The sequence below is a fragment of the Oncorhynchus keta genome, chromosome 13 (genome assembly GCF_023373465.1).
Source record: "Oncorhynchus keta strain PuntledgeMale-10-30-2019 chromosome 13, Oket_V2, whole genome shotgun sequence".
Taxonomy (NCBI): Eukaryota; Metazoa; Chordata; class Actinopteri; order Salmoniformes; family Salmonidae; genus Oncorhynchus; species Oncorhynchus keta.
The window spans coordinates 15607199-15622548 of record NC_068433.1 but is presented as its reverse complement, the minus strand read 5'-3'; the positions used below and the strand labels follow the sequence as shown (position 1 = coordinate 15622548).

At 42.5% G+C, this 15350-nt stretch overlaps 1 protein-coding gene across 1 annotated transcript; it reads right to left on the bottom strand.

Moving 5' to 3' along the window:
• LOC118391931 (carboxypeptidase Z-like) lies at window positions 1-10925 on the bottom strand. The gene is made up of 12 exons (XM_035783440.2): window positions 10718-10925; window positions 10159-10197; window positions 8925-9142; window positions 8575-8731; window positions 5432-5638; window positions 4206-4435; window positions 3775-3936; window positions 2308-2466; window positions 1871-2009; window positions 1221-1360; window positions 1022-1121; window positions 1-923 (listed from the first exon to the last, which is right to left on the bottom strand). The coding sequence occupies exons 1-12, from the start codon at window positions 10821-10823 to the stop codon at window positions 574-576; spliced, it is 2007 nt and encodes a 668-aa protein (XP_035639333.1). The 5' UTR covers window positions 10824-10925; the 3' UTR covers window positions 1-573.
• Between the last annotated feature and the right edge of the window lie 4425 nt (window positions 10926-15350).

Below are 15350 nucleotides of genomic sequence, written 5' to 3'. Positions count from 1 at the left end.
TGTTCTTTAATAATGTTTTATTGTAAACAAGTACAGATATGTGCGGGTGGAGAGACAAATCGTCGAAGCTTTTCAACCTTCCTGTGTTGCATTATGGTCATAAAGTGAAGCAGTTTAACAAGGCAAAAGCTTGTAAAATGGAGGCTAGCTTTAGGAGAAAACACTTTACATGAACCATGACTTATTAAGATTACATATTGCTATCATGAACAACTAGCTATTTTATATGTTGCTTCAGTTACGACAGGTTTGCAGCAATGGATAATAATGGTGATGCTAAAATGTGACACTTGTATGATAGCATTATGTAAATCATATTCAACTTAAATAGTAACCAGTCTTTGATCATGTAGGGCAGTGTCCTGGAGTACCCCGGGTTGCACATTTTTGTTCCACCCTTATATAAGCACACGTGATTGAACTAATCATCAAGCCCTTGATTAATTGAATTAGGTGTGCTAGTATTGACCTGTAGGAGGTATGTGCAACCCTTGATGGTAATCGGGGACCAGAGTTGAGAAAGGAGGCTATAGTGGGAGCCATAGAGGATTCTATGTATATTCAGGGGAGGAGCTAGTTTCTGAGAAGCCAGGTGGGGGTGGAGCCATGGGCGTTGCTAAAGTAGCTCCACCACCACGGTTTCTCCTGCCCCTCCTCTCCGTTCTGGTTCTGCTCGCTAATGGTGTAGCGCTCAAACTGGTTGTAGGGGTCGAAGTGCTCATAGGTCCCCATGGACGGGATTCTATAGTCCTCCTCCATGTCAGGCTCCACCACAGCCTTCTGCAGGACAAAGTCCACCCGGCCTGCTTTCTGCATGCGTGCCGGGAGGTGGATCTTTTTCATGGCTCTGGTGTAGCCTGGTGCAGACGCAGTCAGGATGTGGATGCCGGCGGTTAGCAAGCGCCAGTAGTCTCCGTTTTCAGCTAGAGAGAGTGTTAGGACGTTTTTTTTTCATGCTTACCACCCAGAATCATACTGACATTTTCTAGTAAAAATGACCAATCGAAGAGGCTGACTTTACCTGTGGTGATGTCATGCCTTATTCCTCTGACAGATATCCTTGCCCCTTTGATTCCATTCCCGTCCTCATCCTTTACTATTCCCTTTATTCCACGGTGGACCTGGTAAACATTGAGACGCAGGGTTAGTGGAGAACTCGTCTCAGATTTGTGAAAGGGAGTGATGTTTTGGAATGAAATGCTGGCTTTAAAGTCTCTCACCGACTCCATGAATGTGAGCAGAGCCTCTTTGTTGTCCTTCCAGCCAGTGTATAACTCCTCCTCAGCTGGGAACTTATCACAGCCCAACTCCACCGTCACCTCAAAACAGTTAGTGTGGAGGTAGTTGAAGTCCTGCATACCTGATCACATGACAGGAAGAACAACGTACCAGTGATAGAAACTACAAACCACCATCTTCATAATTGAACTAGTGACAATAACTAAGAGCGCCACCAGGTGGCGATCATAGTTCATAATATAACTTGCCTATTATGTTCATTGAGCCTGCATCAGCTATTTCAATCACAGGAGGAAGGTTCATAAGAACAGTTGTTTCCCACCATTCTTGATTTCTTGCTTTACTTTACATTCTAGCTGTTTGACATTTGACCGCATAGGTGGGAGCTAGTGACATCAGCATTTTGCTTCACCGCTGTAAAACCTGCTAAACTGTGTACGTGACCAGGAAACTTTGATTTGATAATTATAGCTGTGATGGAATGAATGGATCGATACCATTCTATTACAGCCGTTAATATGAGTCCATCCTCCCAAACGAAGGTGCCACCAGCCACCCGCTCGCTATATCGTCACTTCAACAGTCCTGGACTGTTTTCAATTGGACCGGTTTTTATTTATTTTAAACTTACCACCTGCAAAGCTGTACCACCATGCTCCATTTATGATGCCGTCCTGGCCGATGCTGCCAAAGTTCTCACACCTTCCAGAGTTTCCTTCTGACATGGTGGCATGGGCATCTGCATATGTTCTCGCTATCTGCTTGAATACCTGTAGCCAAAAATACAATATAAAAAATATAATGGGTAGTTTCGTTTACCTTTAAATTTGATATGTTACATTAGTTTGATTTGGTAGCAGCTGAGATACATTTTCTTCTTTCTTTACATTTATGTTACATGACGACTGTCGAGGAAATAAAAATACAATTCATCTTTACATATGTAGAGCCTGAACAATCAATGGGCCTTCTCTCTGCAACAGACACACTTCAGATCATAGAGTGCAATCCATTTTGGAGAGTTCTGTTGTCCTATTGACTGTACATGTTGCTGTCAGTCCTGCTTACCTGTTCATCTGGCGTGGGGGAGAACATCTTCTGCTCTAGTGGGTGTTTGGAGAGGTCGTAGGGGTAGGACACCAACAACTCCCCTCCGTGGAAGTTAGCTGAGAGCACAAAGGGAAAGGATCTGATCCACTTCATGACTGCGTATGTCTCTGGAGCTACCTGCATTATGACACACATAAAGACAAGCATATCAATTACAGTCAACTGTTTTATTGGGCACATCAATAAAACACAGGGTTTTGGAAATGATGGCATAACAGGGTACAATCAGGTGCCGGTTAACAACAATTACCAATCGTCAACTTCTCAATTAAAACTTGATGATTGGTAATCAAAACTCAATTCGAACTTTGATATTTAACATTGAAGATAAATCAAACAGAGATTGAGGTAGTCACTTCATACAAGTACTTGGGAGTATGGCTAGACGGTACACTGTCCTTCTCTCAGCACATATCAAAGGCTAAAGTTAAATCTAGACTTGGCTTCCTCTATCGTAATCGCTCCTCTTTCACCCCAGCTGCCAAACTAACTCCGATTCAGATGACCATCCTACCGGTGCTAGATTACGGAGACATAATTTATAGATCGGCAGGTAAGGGTGCTCTCGAGCGGCTAGATGTTCTTTACAATTTGGACATCAGATTTGCCACCAATGCTCCTTATAGGACACATCACTGCACTCTATACTGGTCATCTCTGTATAACCATCGCAACACCTACTGGATGATGCTTATTTATAAAACCCTCTTAGGCCTCACTCCCCCTTATCTGAGATATCTACTACAGCCCTCATCCTCCACATACAACACCTGTTCTGCCAGTCACATTCTGTTAAAGGTCCCCAAAGCACACACATCCCTGGGTCGCTCCTCATTTCAGTTCGCTGCAGCTAGAGACTGGAACGAGATGCAACAAATACTCAAACTGGACAGTTTTATCTCAATCTCTTCATTCAAAGACTCAATCATGGAAACTCTTACTGACCGTTGTGGCTGCTTTGCGTGATGTATTGTTGTCTCTACCTTGCCCTTTGTACGGTAATCTGTGCCCAATAATGTTAGTACCATGTTTTGTGCTGCAACCATGTTGTGCTGCTGCCAGGTTGTGTTGCTACCATGTTGTTGTCATGTTGTGTTGCTACCATGCTGTGTTTTCATGTGTTGCTGCCATGCTATGTTGTTGTCTTAGGTCTCTCTTTATGTGGTGTTGTCTCTCGTTGTGATGTGTGCTTTGTCCTATATTGTCCGCAGGAGGCCTTTTGCCTTTTGGTAGGCCGTCATTGTAAATAATAATTTGTTCTTAACTGACTTGCCTAGTTAAATAAAGGTTAAAAAATGTAAATGTAAATCCAAATGACATTGAAAGCCGTCATCATTGCACAATATTTGATGCATGTATTATTATCCGCAAGTATAAAATCCCACACGAAATGCAAGCATGGATGGCTAGGAATTCATACTGTACCTTACCAAACCAGTAAGCGTCTGGGATTGGGATGTGGTTGCTACGGAAACGTCTGTGTCTGCGCCGGCTGTAAACGATCGTAGTCAGGTCAGGGAAGTTCCTGTTCAGGTCAATGTTCTGGGCGTTGCCTCGACCCAGGGTCCAGCTGTTGTAGTTCTGAGCCTGTTGGGTTCATACAGTGGTAGTCAGGTTGGTATGTGAGTCAAAGCAGACATGTCAAAGCATACTGTAGGATCTTCGCCGTCAAGTAATATAAAATCAGCGATAGTTTAAACCAAATATTGAGGCCTGTTGTTTAATTTTTTTTTAAAGCTGGGAAACTGATTACATACGGTACATTAATACCGTTCTGACAAATGCAATTTGTTTTACACAGTGATAAAACAACAAAATATTAAAATGACATGTCAAACAACGTTGATTCAACCTACCTCCTCGTTCTCAGGGTCGATGGTGTCCTGGAGCTCGGCGGCAGCTAGCTCGTACCCGTCTGGGTTCATGGAGGGCAGGATGTGGATACGCGTGGTGTTGATCAGGGTCTGGATGCGCCGGTTCCCCAGCAGGTACTCTGAACACAGGTACTGGGCCAGGTAGATCAACAGCTGACGACCCAGCACCTCGTTCCCATGCATGTTTCCTATGTACTTCATCTCTGGTTCAACTGTTGATATAAGGTGACCGGATATTGACTTCTTTTAAATGTATTCAACCAAAGAGTCCCTTGAGATGAATTATCTGCTTTCCATAGAGACTTAACCAAGACAGCAGCTTACAGTCATGTGTAACATTTAGAAAAGTTACATTGTCCCTGGTTGAACTGTGGACATAGGCGAGATAATAATTAAGGGCCCGATTCTGACCCGTGTTAAGTGTGCGGGAATGGAACATAATCCCCTTTTGATGCACTTTTCTCTCTGTGCATTCTGACCTTGAACTTAAGCATTAGAATAGCATGGTATTCACCCGCTATTTGTTTAGGATGGAGCTCGAATAATTGACGGTGTGGCGGAGGTGTGTACAGAAACGCCGTGTTCTGACCCTGCATCCCACTGCTGATTTCCTTCTGAAACTAAGCAGCGTTGGTCCTGATTGGTCCCTGGATGGGAGACCAGATGCTGCTGGAAGTGGTGTTGGTGGGCCAGTAGGAGGCACTCTTTTGTCTGGTCTAGAAAAAGATCCCAATGCCCCAGGGCAGTGATTGAGGACATTTCCCTGTGTAGGGTGCTGTCTTTCAGATAGGACATTAAACGGGTGTCCTGACTCTCTGTGGTCACTAAAGATCCCATGACACATCGTAAGAGTAGGGGTGTTAACCCTGGTGTCCTGGCTAAATTCCCAATCTGGCCCTCATACCATCATGGTCACCTAATCATCAGCTCTCCAAACCAATTCATGATTCATAAATACTTTCCTAAACCTAAATAAGTATTTATAAATCTGGGTGTATTCAGAGCGTGCAAGGTAGCACCGGCATGGTGCATTACGCGGCTGAATAAGGTCAATCTGAATACCAAATACTGAAGTGCGTAGGAATGGCGTAAATTCCTAAGTCGGAATCAGCCCCTAATTGAATAGCATTGAGAGACATATGACGTCGTTTAAGAAATAGCATTCCCAGGACTCACACTGTAGTGCACCGAGGACCATTAGTACTTACGCAATTCATGTACTCCAGGGTTGTTTGAGAACTCTATCACTAGCAGGTCTTTGCCCTCCACACTGCGGCCAATGCTGTAGGTCATGGCGATTTCGGGGCATCGTGCTGCAGTCTTCTTCAGGATGCTGTTCATCTGGGCGTTAGACTGATAACTAAACTGGATGACAGTATGAGGCTTCTCAGGGGTATTACCTTCTTCCTGTATCGCTAGGATAAACAAGAGATGGTGACACTGTATGATAATGATTTGAAAAGCATTTATAACCACCTATGAACAGTTAAGTGTAATGTCTTATTTGTGGAAGTTATTATGAAGTGTAACCAAAGATATAGAGGTCAATAGTGTTCCAAGCCAGTTCATGACACTTTGTATTAACTAGCAAGTGTGACTTTTGACTCAGTGTCCTAGAAAAGTTAACATCGAAAGCGTAACCATGCGTCAATAAACCGCCTCATCGGGTGTATATCGAGATACCTCATTACTAAATGAGGCCTTAGTCTTTCATCTCATGTCGAGTAGAGCCCTGTAAAATGTCAGCAGACAGAGAAATTACATAAAGTGGAAAAGGCCCCCTGTCTCCCCTGTATTAATGTGCTCTTTTAGGGAAATGTGCAAGACCTAAAAGGTAAGAAACTGAATTAAGTTGAAACATAAGACCAGAGACATCTGTTCAAAATAAATATCAGCATGGAATTAAATACATAGCTTACAAGGCTTGCCAGACATCTTGTATTTCAATATTTCAATATATTCAATATATATATCAAATATATTTTTGGAAACAGATTTCATACTACACTAAAAGCTGTTGTGCAAAATGTGGTACCACCATCTGTGTGAATATCTACACCCATATCATACATGTAATATGCATATCTATGATTTATTTCAGCTAAATGGCTACATTAACTGTTATTGTGTCAGCATAGGCTCCTGTAGGACTTGTTTATGGTGGCATAGAGCAGCTGCAGAGATAAACAGAAAGAGGGAGAGAGTACACAGGAAGAGAGGGAGAGAGTACACAGGAAGAGAGAGAGAGAGTACACAGGAAGAGAGAGAGAGAGTACACAGGAAGAGAGGGAGAGAGTACACAGGAAGAGAGAGAGAAAGTACACAGGAAGAGAGAGAGAGTACACAGGAAGAGAGGGAGAAAGTACACAGGAAGAGAGAGAGAGAGTACACAGGAAGAGAGGGAGAGAGTACACAGGAAGAGAGAGAGAGAGTACACAGGAAGAGAGGACTCATGAACACTCAAAGCAATCACACAGCTGGAATGGTTGGTTGTTTGCAGCTTCAGGGAGAAACAAACTGTACTGAACTCACGTTATACTTATCACTGCTCTGCTGAAGAGGGAGAAACAAACTGTACTGAACTCACGTTAGACTGATCACTGCTCTGGTGAACAGGGAGAAACAAACTGTACTGAACTCACGTTATACTGATCACTGCTCTGGTGAAGAGGGAGAAACAAACTGTACTGAACTCACGTTAGACTGATCACTGCTCTGGTGAACAGGGAGAAACAAACTGTACTGAACTCACGTTAGACTGATCACTGCTCTGGTGAAGAGGGAGAAACAAACTGTACTGAACTCACGTTAGACTGATCACTGCTCTGGTGAACAGGGAGAAACAAACTGTACTGAACTCAAGTTAGACTGATCACTGCTCTGGTGAACAGGGAGAAACAAACTGTACTGAACTCACGTTAAACTGATCACTGCTCTGGTGAACAGGGAGAAACAAACTGTACTGAACTCACGTTAGACTGATCACTGCTATGGTGAACAGGGAGAAACAAACTGTACTGAACTCACGTTAAACTGATCACTGCTATGGTGAACAGGGAGAAACAAACTGTACTGAACTCACGTTAGACTGATCACTGCTCTGGTGAACAGGGAGAAACAAACTGTACTGAACTCACGTTAGACTGATCACTGCTCTGGTGAAGAGGGAGAAACAAACTGTACTGAACTCACGTTAGACTGATCACTGATCTGATGAACAGGGAGAAAAAAACTGTACTGAACTCACGTTAGACTGATCACTGCTCTGGTGAAGAGGGAGAAACAAACTGTACTGAACTCACGTTAGACTGATCACTGCTCTGGTGAACAGGGAGAAACAAACTGTACTGAACTCACGTTAGACTGATCACTGCTCTGGTGAAGAGGGAGAAACAAACTCTACTGAACTCACGTTAGACTGATCACTGCTCTGGTGAACAGGGAGAAACAAACTGTACTGAACTCACGTTAAACTGATCACTGCTCTGGTGAACAGGGAGAAACAAACTGTACTGAACTCACGTTAGACTGATCACTGCTCTGGTGAACAGGGAGAAACAAACTGTACTGAACTCACGTTAGACTGATCACTGCTCTGGTTAACAGGGAGAAACAAACTGTACTGAACTCACGTTAGACTGATCACTGCTCTGGTGAACAGGGAGAAACAAACTGTACTGAACTCACGTTAGACTGATCACTGCTCTGGTTAACAGGGAGAAACAAACTGTACTGAACTCACGTTAGACTGATCACTGCTCCGGTGAACATATACTACAGTTCTCTGTCACCTATCAGTGTGAACTCATAGACTTGTTAAAATGCATATATCTTGTAGGAGGCAAGATATTAATGGCAGATATGCTAACGTCATTGTAAATAAGAATTTGTTGTTAACTGACTTGCCAAGTTAAATAAAGGTTCATTTAAAAAATGTGTTGACAGGATTGTGGCTTAATACAATCATCAAAAAACTGTGAATGTTAATGTAAAAAGGCATTTGAATTGACCTATAAATAGTTTAAACCCATTCTTGAGGTGTGCCGCAAGGAGCAATGTGGCAACCAGGTGACTGTCATTAATCTGGATAGAAACTGCATCTCAGTTACCACTCAATATGCTTCTGTTATTAAAAGGGGTTTGGGTGTTATTTTTCTTTATAATGAAATAATCTTGTAATAATATTGACACACATGGTTCTCTCTAGTTTTACATTTTGCTCAGGGGATTGTTTCATGCATGAAAATATTATTTGAGTCAACATCATACTGCACAGTTAGTGTCATACTGGTGTCACTATCATATATTGATAGTCATTTTTATGACACACCAGTTAAACTGTGGCCGTTACCTCGTAAGCCCTCCAGTGGGTTGTAACAGCCCTCCTGGTCACTGACAAAGAAGCGGTCACAGTCCAGGAAGTATGGCCAGGCCATCTCGATGCCCTCGAAGGCGTGGTAACAGTTCTTCCTCACAGCCTCGCACGTACTCCTGCACGGCTTCAGCACCTTACATTATAAAAGAAAAGCGTCATTCAATTATTGAAAGTGGGATATATATTTTTTTTACTGAAGAAGGCACTGCATTACCAACATGTTGGTTATTAGATTTACATTAAATTGTTGGGGACATATATATATATAGAGTGCAATTTTCTTGGATTTATTTTTATTATTACATTATCCTTTGTTAGCATCAAACCTTCTCCTTCTCGCAGCGAGGCACCAGCACTGAGCAGCCCAGCATGCGGATGTCCGGGGTGCACTCTCCATTGAGCAAGTTGTGGACCACACTGACGAGGAGGTACTCGGGGCCCAGCTCGGCCTCCTCGCGGGTCCTGTGGCCCAGGATGTTGGGGAACACGGTGTGGGTATAGGACATGTCGTCGCAATAGTTCATCATGATGCCCATGCACTTGGCTGAGTAGAGGAAAGAGCCAACCGAGGAGCAGGACAAATTCAGTATTATAATGGTGAGTGACTGATCTGAATGTGGCGTACCGTGTTGAATCATCAAAGTATAGAATACCTACTGTTATATCAATAGGTTCATCATTATGTAATGTGTTATAATACCATTTATTGTCTCATAATTTCATGAAATCTTTGCAATTAACATCGGTGAGACCTTCGGGTGCTTTTGTAAGGTGGGTGGCAACATTTTCATAGAACAATAGGTTGGTTATAAAACATTTTCAGGTAGGCGTAGTGTTCACCTGCTTGCAAGATGCTGCTTTGAGACCATATGTTCTCTCCATTGTAAATCAGTATGTTTAGGGGTATTGGCCAGGTTGTTCTTTCTCTTGTACTTTTACATTTGTTCTAAGTTAATTTGTTTAAGAAACCTAGCTAAGATGCTCAGTACACAATAAGGCTCATTACTCATATCCTTGGCATGGAAAATGAGCATAACCTGATATTAAGAAGTCATATGGATATGCATGAAGAATCCACCCCTTGGACTAAAACATCTTCATTGTCTCATATAGCTAGCTACCTCTCTGCAGTACTGAAAATGATCAAGTTCAAATATTTCTATTATCAGTGGAGATTAAAATGTGAATATTTCATACAGCCATTTATCATCCAAAAATACACTTGATAGCTCGGAGAGGCCTTAAGGCCATAATATCCCATTTAGCCTAATCACTTAGTAAAACTTCATCTTCAAAAGTGTGATAGGTTGTTCAACCTGTGGTTTGATAACATTGTATAAATGTACAGTCCTTTAGGCCTTCTTTCTGTATGAACAGTACGTTCTAAGCGATCTAACTGTGGCGCAATGCACACAACATGTTAGGATCCTTTCAATTGGTTTAGAATAGTCAGAGTCGGTCCTAAAATCATAACCTTAGCATATGTTGGTCACCAAGGCTTTACAAACATCACATTTACATGAGTTGAAGGATTTATTGAAGAAAATAAAATGTACATACGTTGTTCTGGTTCTGGTTCTGGTTCTTTGCAAAAGATACCTGAAAGACACATCTATTGTTAGTTGCTGTCATGCATTTAACACTAGATGGCAGAATCGCATTTATCACCAGCGTTATTGTGACACTATAAAATCTGCTTTTTATTAACCCTCTCATCTTGCTTCACGATCTCTCCTCCCAAATGTCTATCTTTCAGTAAAAACGTATTAATGCTGAGAATTGTCATTCTTTGGATCAGGTCACCTCTCACTAGTGATGAATATCTACCTCAATCGTTATAGCCCACAGTTCTATAATAATTCTCTGAAGAAAAATAAGCACTTTATTTCGCACTAATTTGTGACACGAGGTTATTTTTTTTATTGTTGTTACGGTTGGCTTGTGAATAATCATTGTGAATAGAAGCATCACAGTTTGCATGTCTTGTCTGAGATATAATGAAATATTTCTGAACCATGCACTTTTATTTCAGAACTAGCCCTAACACCATCACTTCCTTCCAATGCATAAAACACACCATGTGCGTTATCATAAACAACAAAGAGTTGGCCTACTTTACCTAGAAATTCGTCTTCAGGGTCGCAGAGCGAAGGGGCACACCAAACAACTGTCGCCAGTGCATTCAGAAAAACAATAGTCTTCATTTTCCTCCGTATAAATTCCATATTTTGTGATGTGGCACCTCAAGGCTACTGTGCTTAATTGCACGAAAACTTTTTGGGCTTCCCTAAAAAGTGAGTTTATTACACGAATTACGGTCGGCTATCAAATTACAAAGGAAAATGTTTCGGACGGAAATGGAAGACTGGGTGGAGGTGGAATCATTCGCGCAAGTAAACTTTGCGCAAGTAAACTTTCTGAAATACACCTGTTAACAATTCCTATACTCTAAACCGTCTTGCTCAACCATTTCCACCACTTTATTATTCAATGTTAACCTTATAATTTCTTACATCTAAATGTATGTATTGGATTATGTGAACAGTGGACATTAACTGTAAAATAATAGGCCACTATTTCTTTCCGTCAGTGCTATCCGGGATCATTGGGGTGACCCCTAACCTTAACCCTTACCCTAACCATAACCCTCACCTTAACCCTTACATAACCCCCTTCAATGGGGTAGGAACTTCCCAATGATTTCGAATAGAACCGATTTATTGTTTTCTCGGCCCATTTGCCCAGTCCTTTAGTCCTTACTCAAGACAGTCCTTTGATCCCTTTCAACCAATCAGCAATATGCTTGGAAGAATGTCAGGATATTTGAGAGTGTGGTAAATTGGACCAAAGTGGTAAATAGAGCCAACTTGTTTCAATGGAAAACATACACAAAATTAATAATTTGATCAAATATTTAGTCTGTGAAGTCGGTGAATTTTCACCAAGTCAAATTAATTTATTGTGTTCTAGGTTTCATGATGCATGTATTTAAACCAAAGTAAATTATGCTTAGATTGCATACATCAGTTGGGGTCTCTTTGAGCTTTAATATGAGGTCCTAAACCTAGAATGAAAGTTCATCCTTGTAGCTGTGTGGGCTAATCAGGGGTTGGAGCCGGTTCAGGGAGAAAAAACAAATGTTTTTTTTTCGAGGAACAGAATCAGAACTGGGAATAAAAGTGATCTATATTGTTCTGGAACAAGAAAAACAAATGTTATTTTGCATTCAGGGCAAAGCCCTCACAGTCACTTAAACTTATTCCAGTGTCTGCCTGCCAGCTGAAAATCTTTGCCAGTATGTGTGTATGCAACCTGCCCCTCCCCTCAGAAGCTTAGGCTAATGTAGCCTATTGACGTTACAAGCATGATTCAGAAATTAGGGATAGATGTTTAATTAGAGAAGAATGGATGAACTGTTTCAATGTTAGTTATGGATACTGTAGTTATCACGTTTCACATTGAATTTGTTAACAACAAAAAGGTAAGACGTGTTTTTCATTCTGGTGCTGCGCTACACACACAAGCTTGTTAGCTAGCTAGCTCTGGTCCAAAAATAAGCCAACTCTTGGATGTTCAAAGATATTCGAAGTTCCTCCGTAGAAGCCACTCATCCGTAGGTATAATTATGTGGGCCAAGCCAACTCCATCCACTCTCTCCCCCACCTTCAAAATTTCAGTCGCATCTCGCATGTAAACAATAGCTTGCCCACTCCATAGCAAGCTGCTCTGTTCGAACTGATTGGTGAAGTAATTTGATGTCGAGCTAATGTAAAAATATATATATTTCAGAGGTTTAAAAGGAACAGTTAGTGGCCTCCCGAGTGGCGCAGCGGTCTAAGGCACTGCATCGCAGTGCAGCGGTGTCAATACAGCCTGGCGTTTGATCCCAGGCTGTGTCACAACAGGTCGTGACTGGGAGTCCCATAGGATGGTGCACATTTGGCCCAGCGTCGTCCGTGTTAAAGGAAAGTTTGGCCAGCAGGCTGTACTTGGCTCATCACGCTCTAGGCACTCCTTGTGGCGGGCCGGGCGCCTGCAACCTGACTTTGGTCATCATTTGAACAGTGTTTCCTCCGACACATTAGTGCAACTGTCTTCCGGGTTAAACGAGCAGGTGTTAAGAAGCAGCGCAGCTTGGTGGGACCATGTTTCGGGGGACGCAGGACTCTACCTTCGCCTCTCCCGAGCCTGTTGGAGTTGCAGCGATGAGACAAGATTGTAACTGGATATCATGAGAAAAATTGGGTAAAATTACAAAATAATTAATAAAAAGGAACAGTTGGAACAATATAAACCGGTTGTCACGTTCTGACCTTTATTTTCTGTGTTTTGTATTTAGTTAGTATGGTCAGGGCGTGAGTTGGGTGGGCAGTCTATGTTTGTTTTTCTAGGTTTTGGGAATTTCTATGTTTCGGCCTAGTATGGTTCTCAATCAGAGGCAGGTGTCATTAGTTGTCTCTGATTGAGAATCATACTTAGGTAGCCTGGGTTTCACTGTGTGTTTGTGGGTGATTGTTCCTGTCTCTGTGTGTGCACCAGATAGGACTGTTTTGAGTTTTCACATTTCTTGTTTTTTTGTTAGTTTGTTCATGTGTACCTTTACGCATTAAAAAAGAACCATGGACAATTACCACGCCGCGTATTGGTCCTCTGATCCGTTTCGCCTCTCCTCTTCGGAAGAAGAGGAGGAAATTCATTACACCGGTTCTGTTTTCGTAGTCGAAGTCGAACCGGTTCAGAACTTTCTGAACTTTATTTTGCAGGTCGGAACAGTGGAACGGAACAAAAATGTGTAATTATTAAAAGACAAAATTACGATTCTGATAGACATAATTTTAAGAAATGTGTAGGCTGTTTCACTTACCCTGTCCCGCTGCTCACCTTACCCTGTCCCGCTGCTCAACTTACCCTGTCCCGTGCTCAACTTACCCTGTCCCGTGCTCAACTTACCCTGCCCCGCTGCTCAACTTACCCTGTCCCGCTGCTCAACTTACCCTGTCCCGCTGCTCAACTTACCCTGTCCCACTGCTCAACTTACCCTGTCCCACTGCTCAACGACCCTGTCCCGCTGCTCAACTTACCCTGTCCCGTGCTCAACTTACCCTGTCCCGCTGCTCAACTTACCCTATCCTGTGCTCAACTTACCCTGTCCCGTGCTCAACTTACCCTGTCCCGCTGCTCAACTGACCCTGTCCCGCTGATCAACTTACCCTGTCCCGTGCTCAACTTACCCTGTCCCGCTGCTCAACTTACCCTGTCCCGTGCTCAACTTACCCTGTCCCGTGCTCAACCTACCCTGTATCAACCAAAGCATAGATCAAATGCATATTTATTTAACTAGCCAAGTCAGTTAAGAACTGATTCTTATTTACAATGACGGCCTAGGAACAGTGGGTTAACTGCCTTGTTCAGGGGCAGAAAGACAGACTTTCAGCTCAGGGATTCGATCTAGCAATCTTTCGGTTAATGGCCCAACGCTCTAACCACTAGGCTACCTGCCACCCCCATCAATGACTCCATCAAGCTTGTGTAGAGTCACAAGCTTGATGGAGTCGTTGTGTGGTATGAATATGGTACTAAATACTTTACTTTTGACTACTTTAATACACATATAAGTTAATTTGTCCCAATGATTTTGCTCCCGTAAAAAGTACAAAAAGTGTCATCTGTAAACGGATCACACGAAATGGATGAAAAGCTCAGTCTGACCTTTAACCTCATAGTCATTGTTTGATTTCAAATCTAAGCTTTTGGAGTATAGACAAAAATGCATTACTGTCCCCAAAATTATTGAGGGCACTGTGTGTATGTGTGTATATATATATATATATATAAATATATATACACACACACACACACACACACACACACACACACACACACACACACACACACACACACACACACACACACACACACACACACACAGTGGGGTCTGTAATTTTTATCATAGATACACTTCAACTGTGAGAGGTGGAATATTTTTAAAAAATCCAGAAAATCACATTATGATTTTTAAGTAATTAATTTGCATTTTATTGCATGACATAAGTATTTGATCACCTACCAACCAGTAAGAATTACGGCTCTCACAGACCTGTTAGTTTTTCTTTAAGAATCCCTCCTGTTCTCCACTCATTACCTGTATTAACTGCACCTGTTTGAACTTGTTACCTGTATAAAAGACACCCATCCACACACTCAATCAAATAGACTCCAACCTCTCCACAATGGCCAAGACCAGACAGCTGTGTAAGGACATCAGGGATAAAATTGTAGACCTGCACAAGGCTGGGATGGGCTACAGGACAATAGGCAAGCAGCTTGGTGAGAAGGCAACAACTGTTGGTGCAATTATTATCTCACCTCGTGGGGCATCAATGATCATGAGGAAGGTGAGGGATCAACCCAGAACTACACGGCAAGACCTGGTCAATGACCTGAAGAGAGCTGGGTCCACAGTCTCAAAGACAACCATTAGTAACACACTACGCCGTCATGGATTAAAATCCTGCAGCGCACGCAAGGTCCCCTTGCTCAAGCCAGCGCATGTCCAGGCCCGTCTGAAGTTTGCCAATGACCATCTGGATGATCCAGAGGAGGAATGGGAGAAGGTCACGTGGTCTGATGAGACAAAAATAGAGCTTTTTGGTCTAAACTCCACTCGCCGTGTTTGGAGGAGGAAGAAGGATGAGTACAACCCCAAGAACACCATCCCAACCGTGAAGCATGGAGGTGGAAACATCATTCTT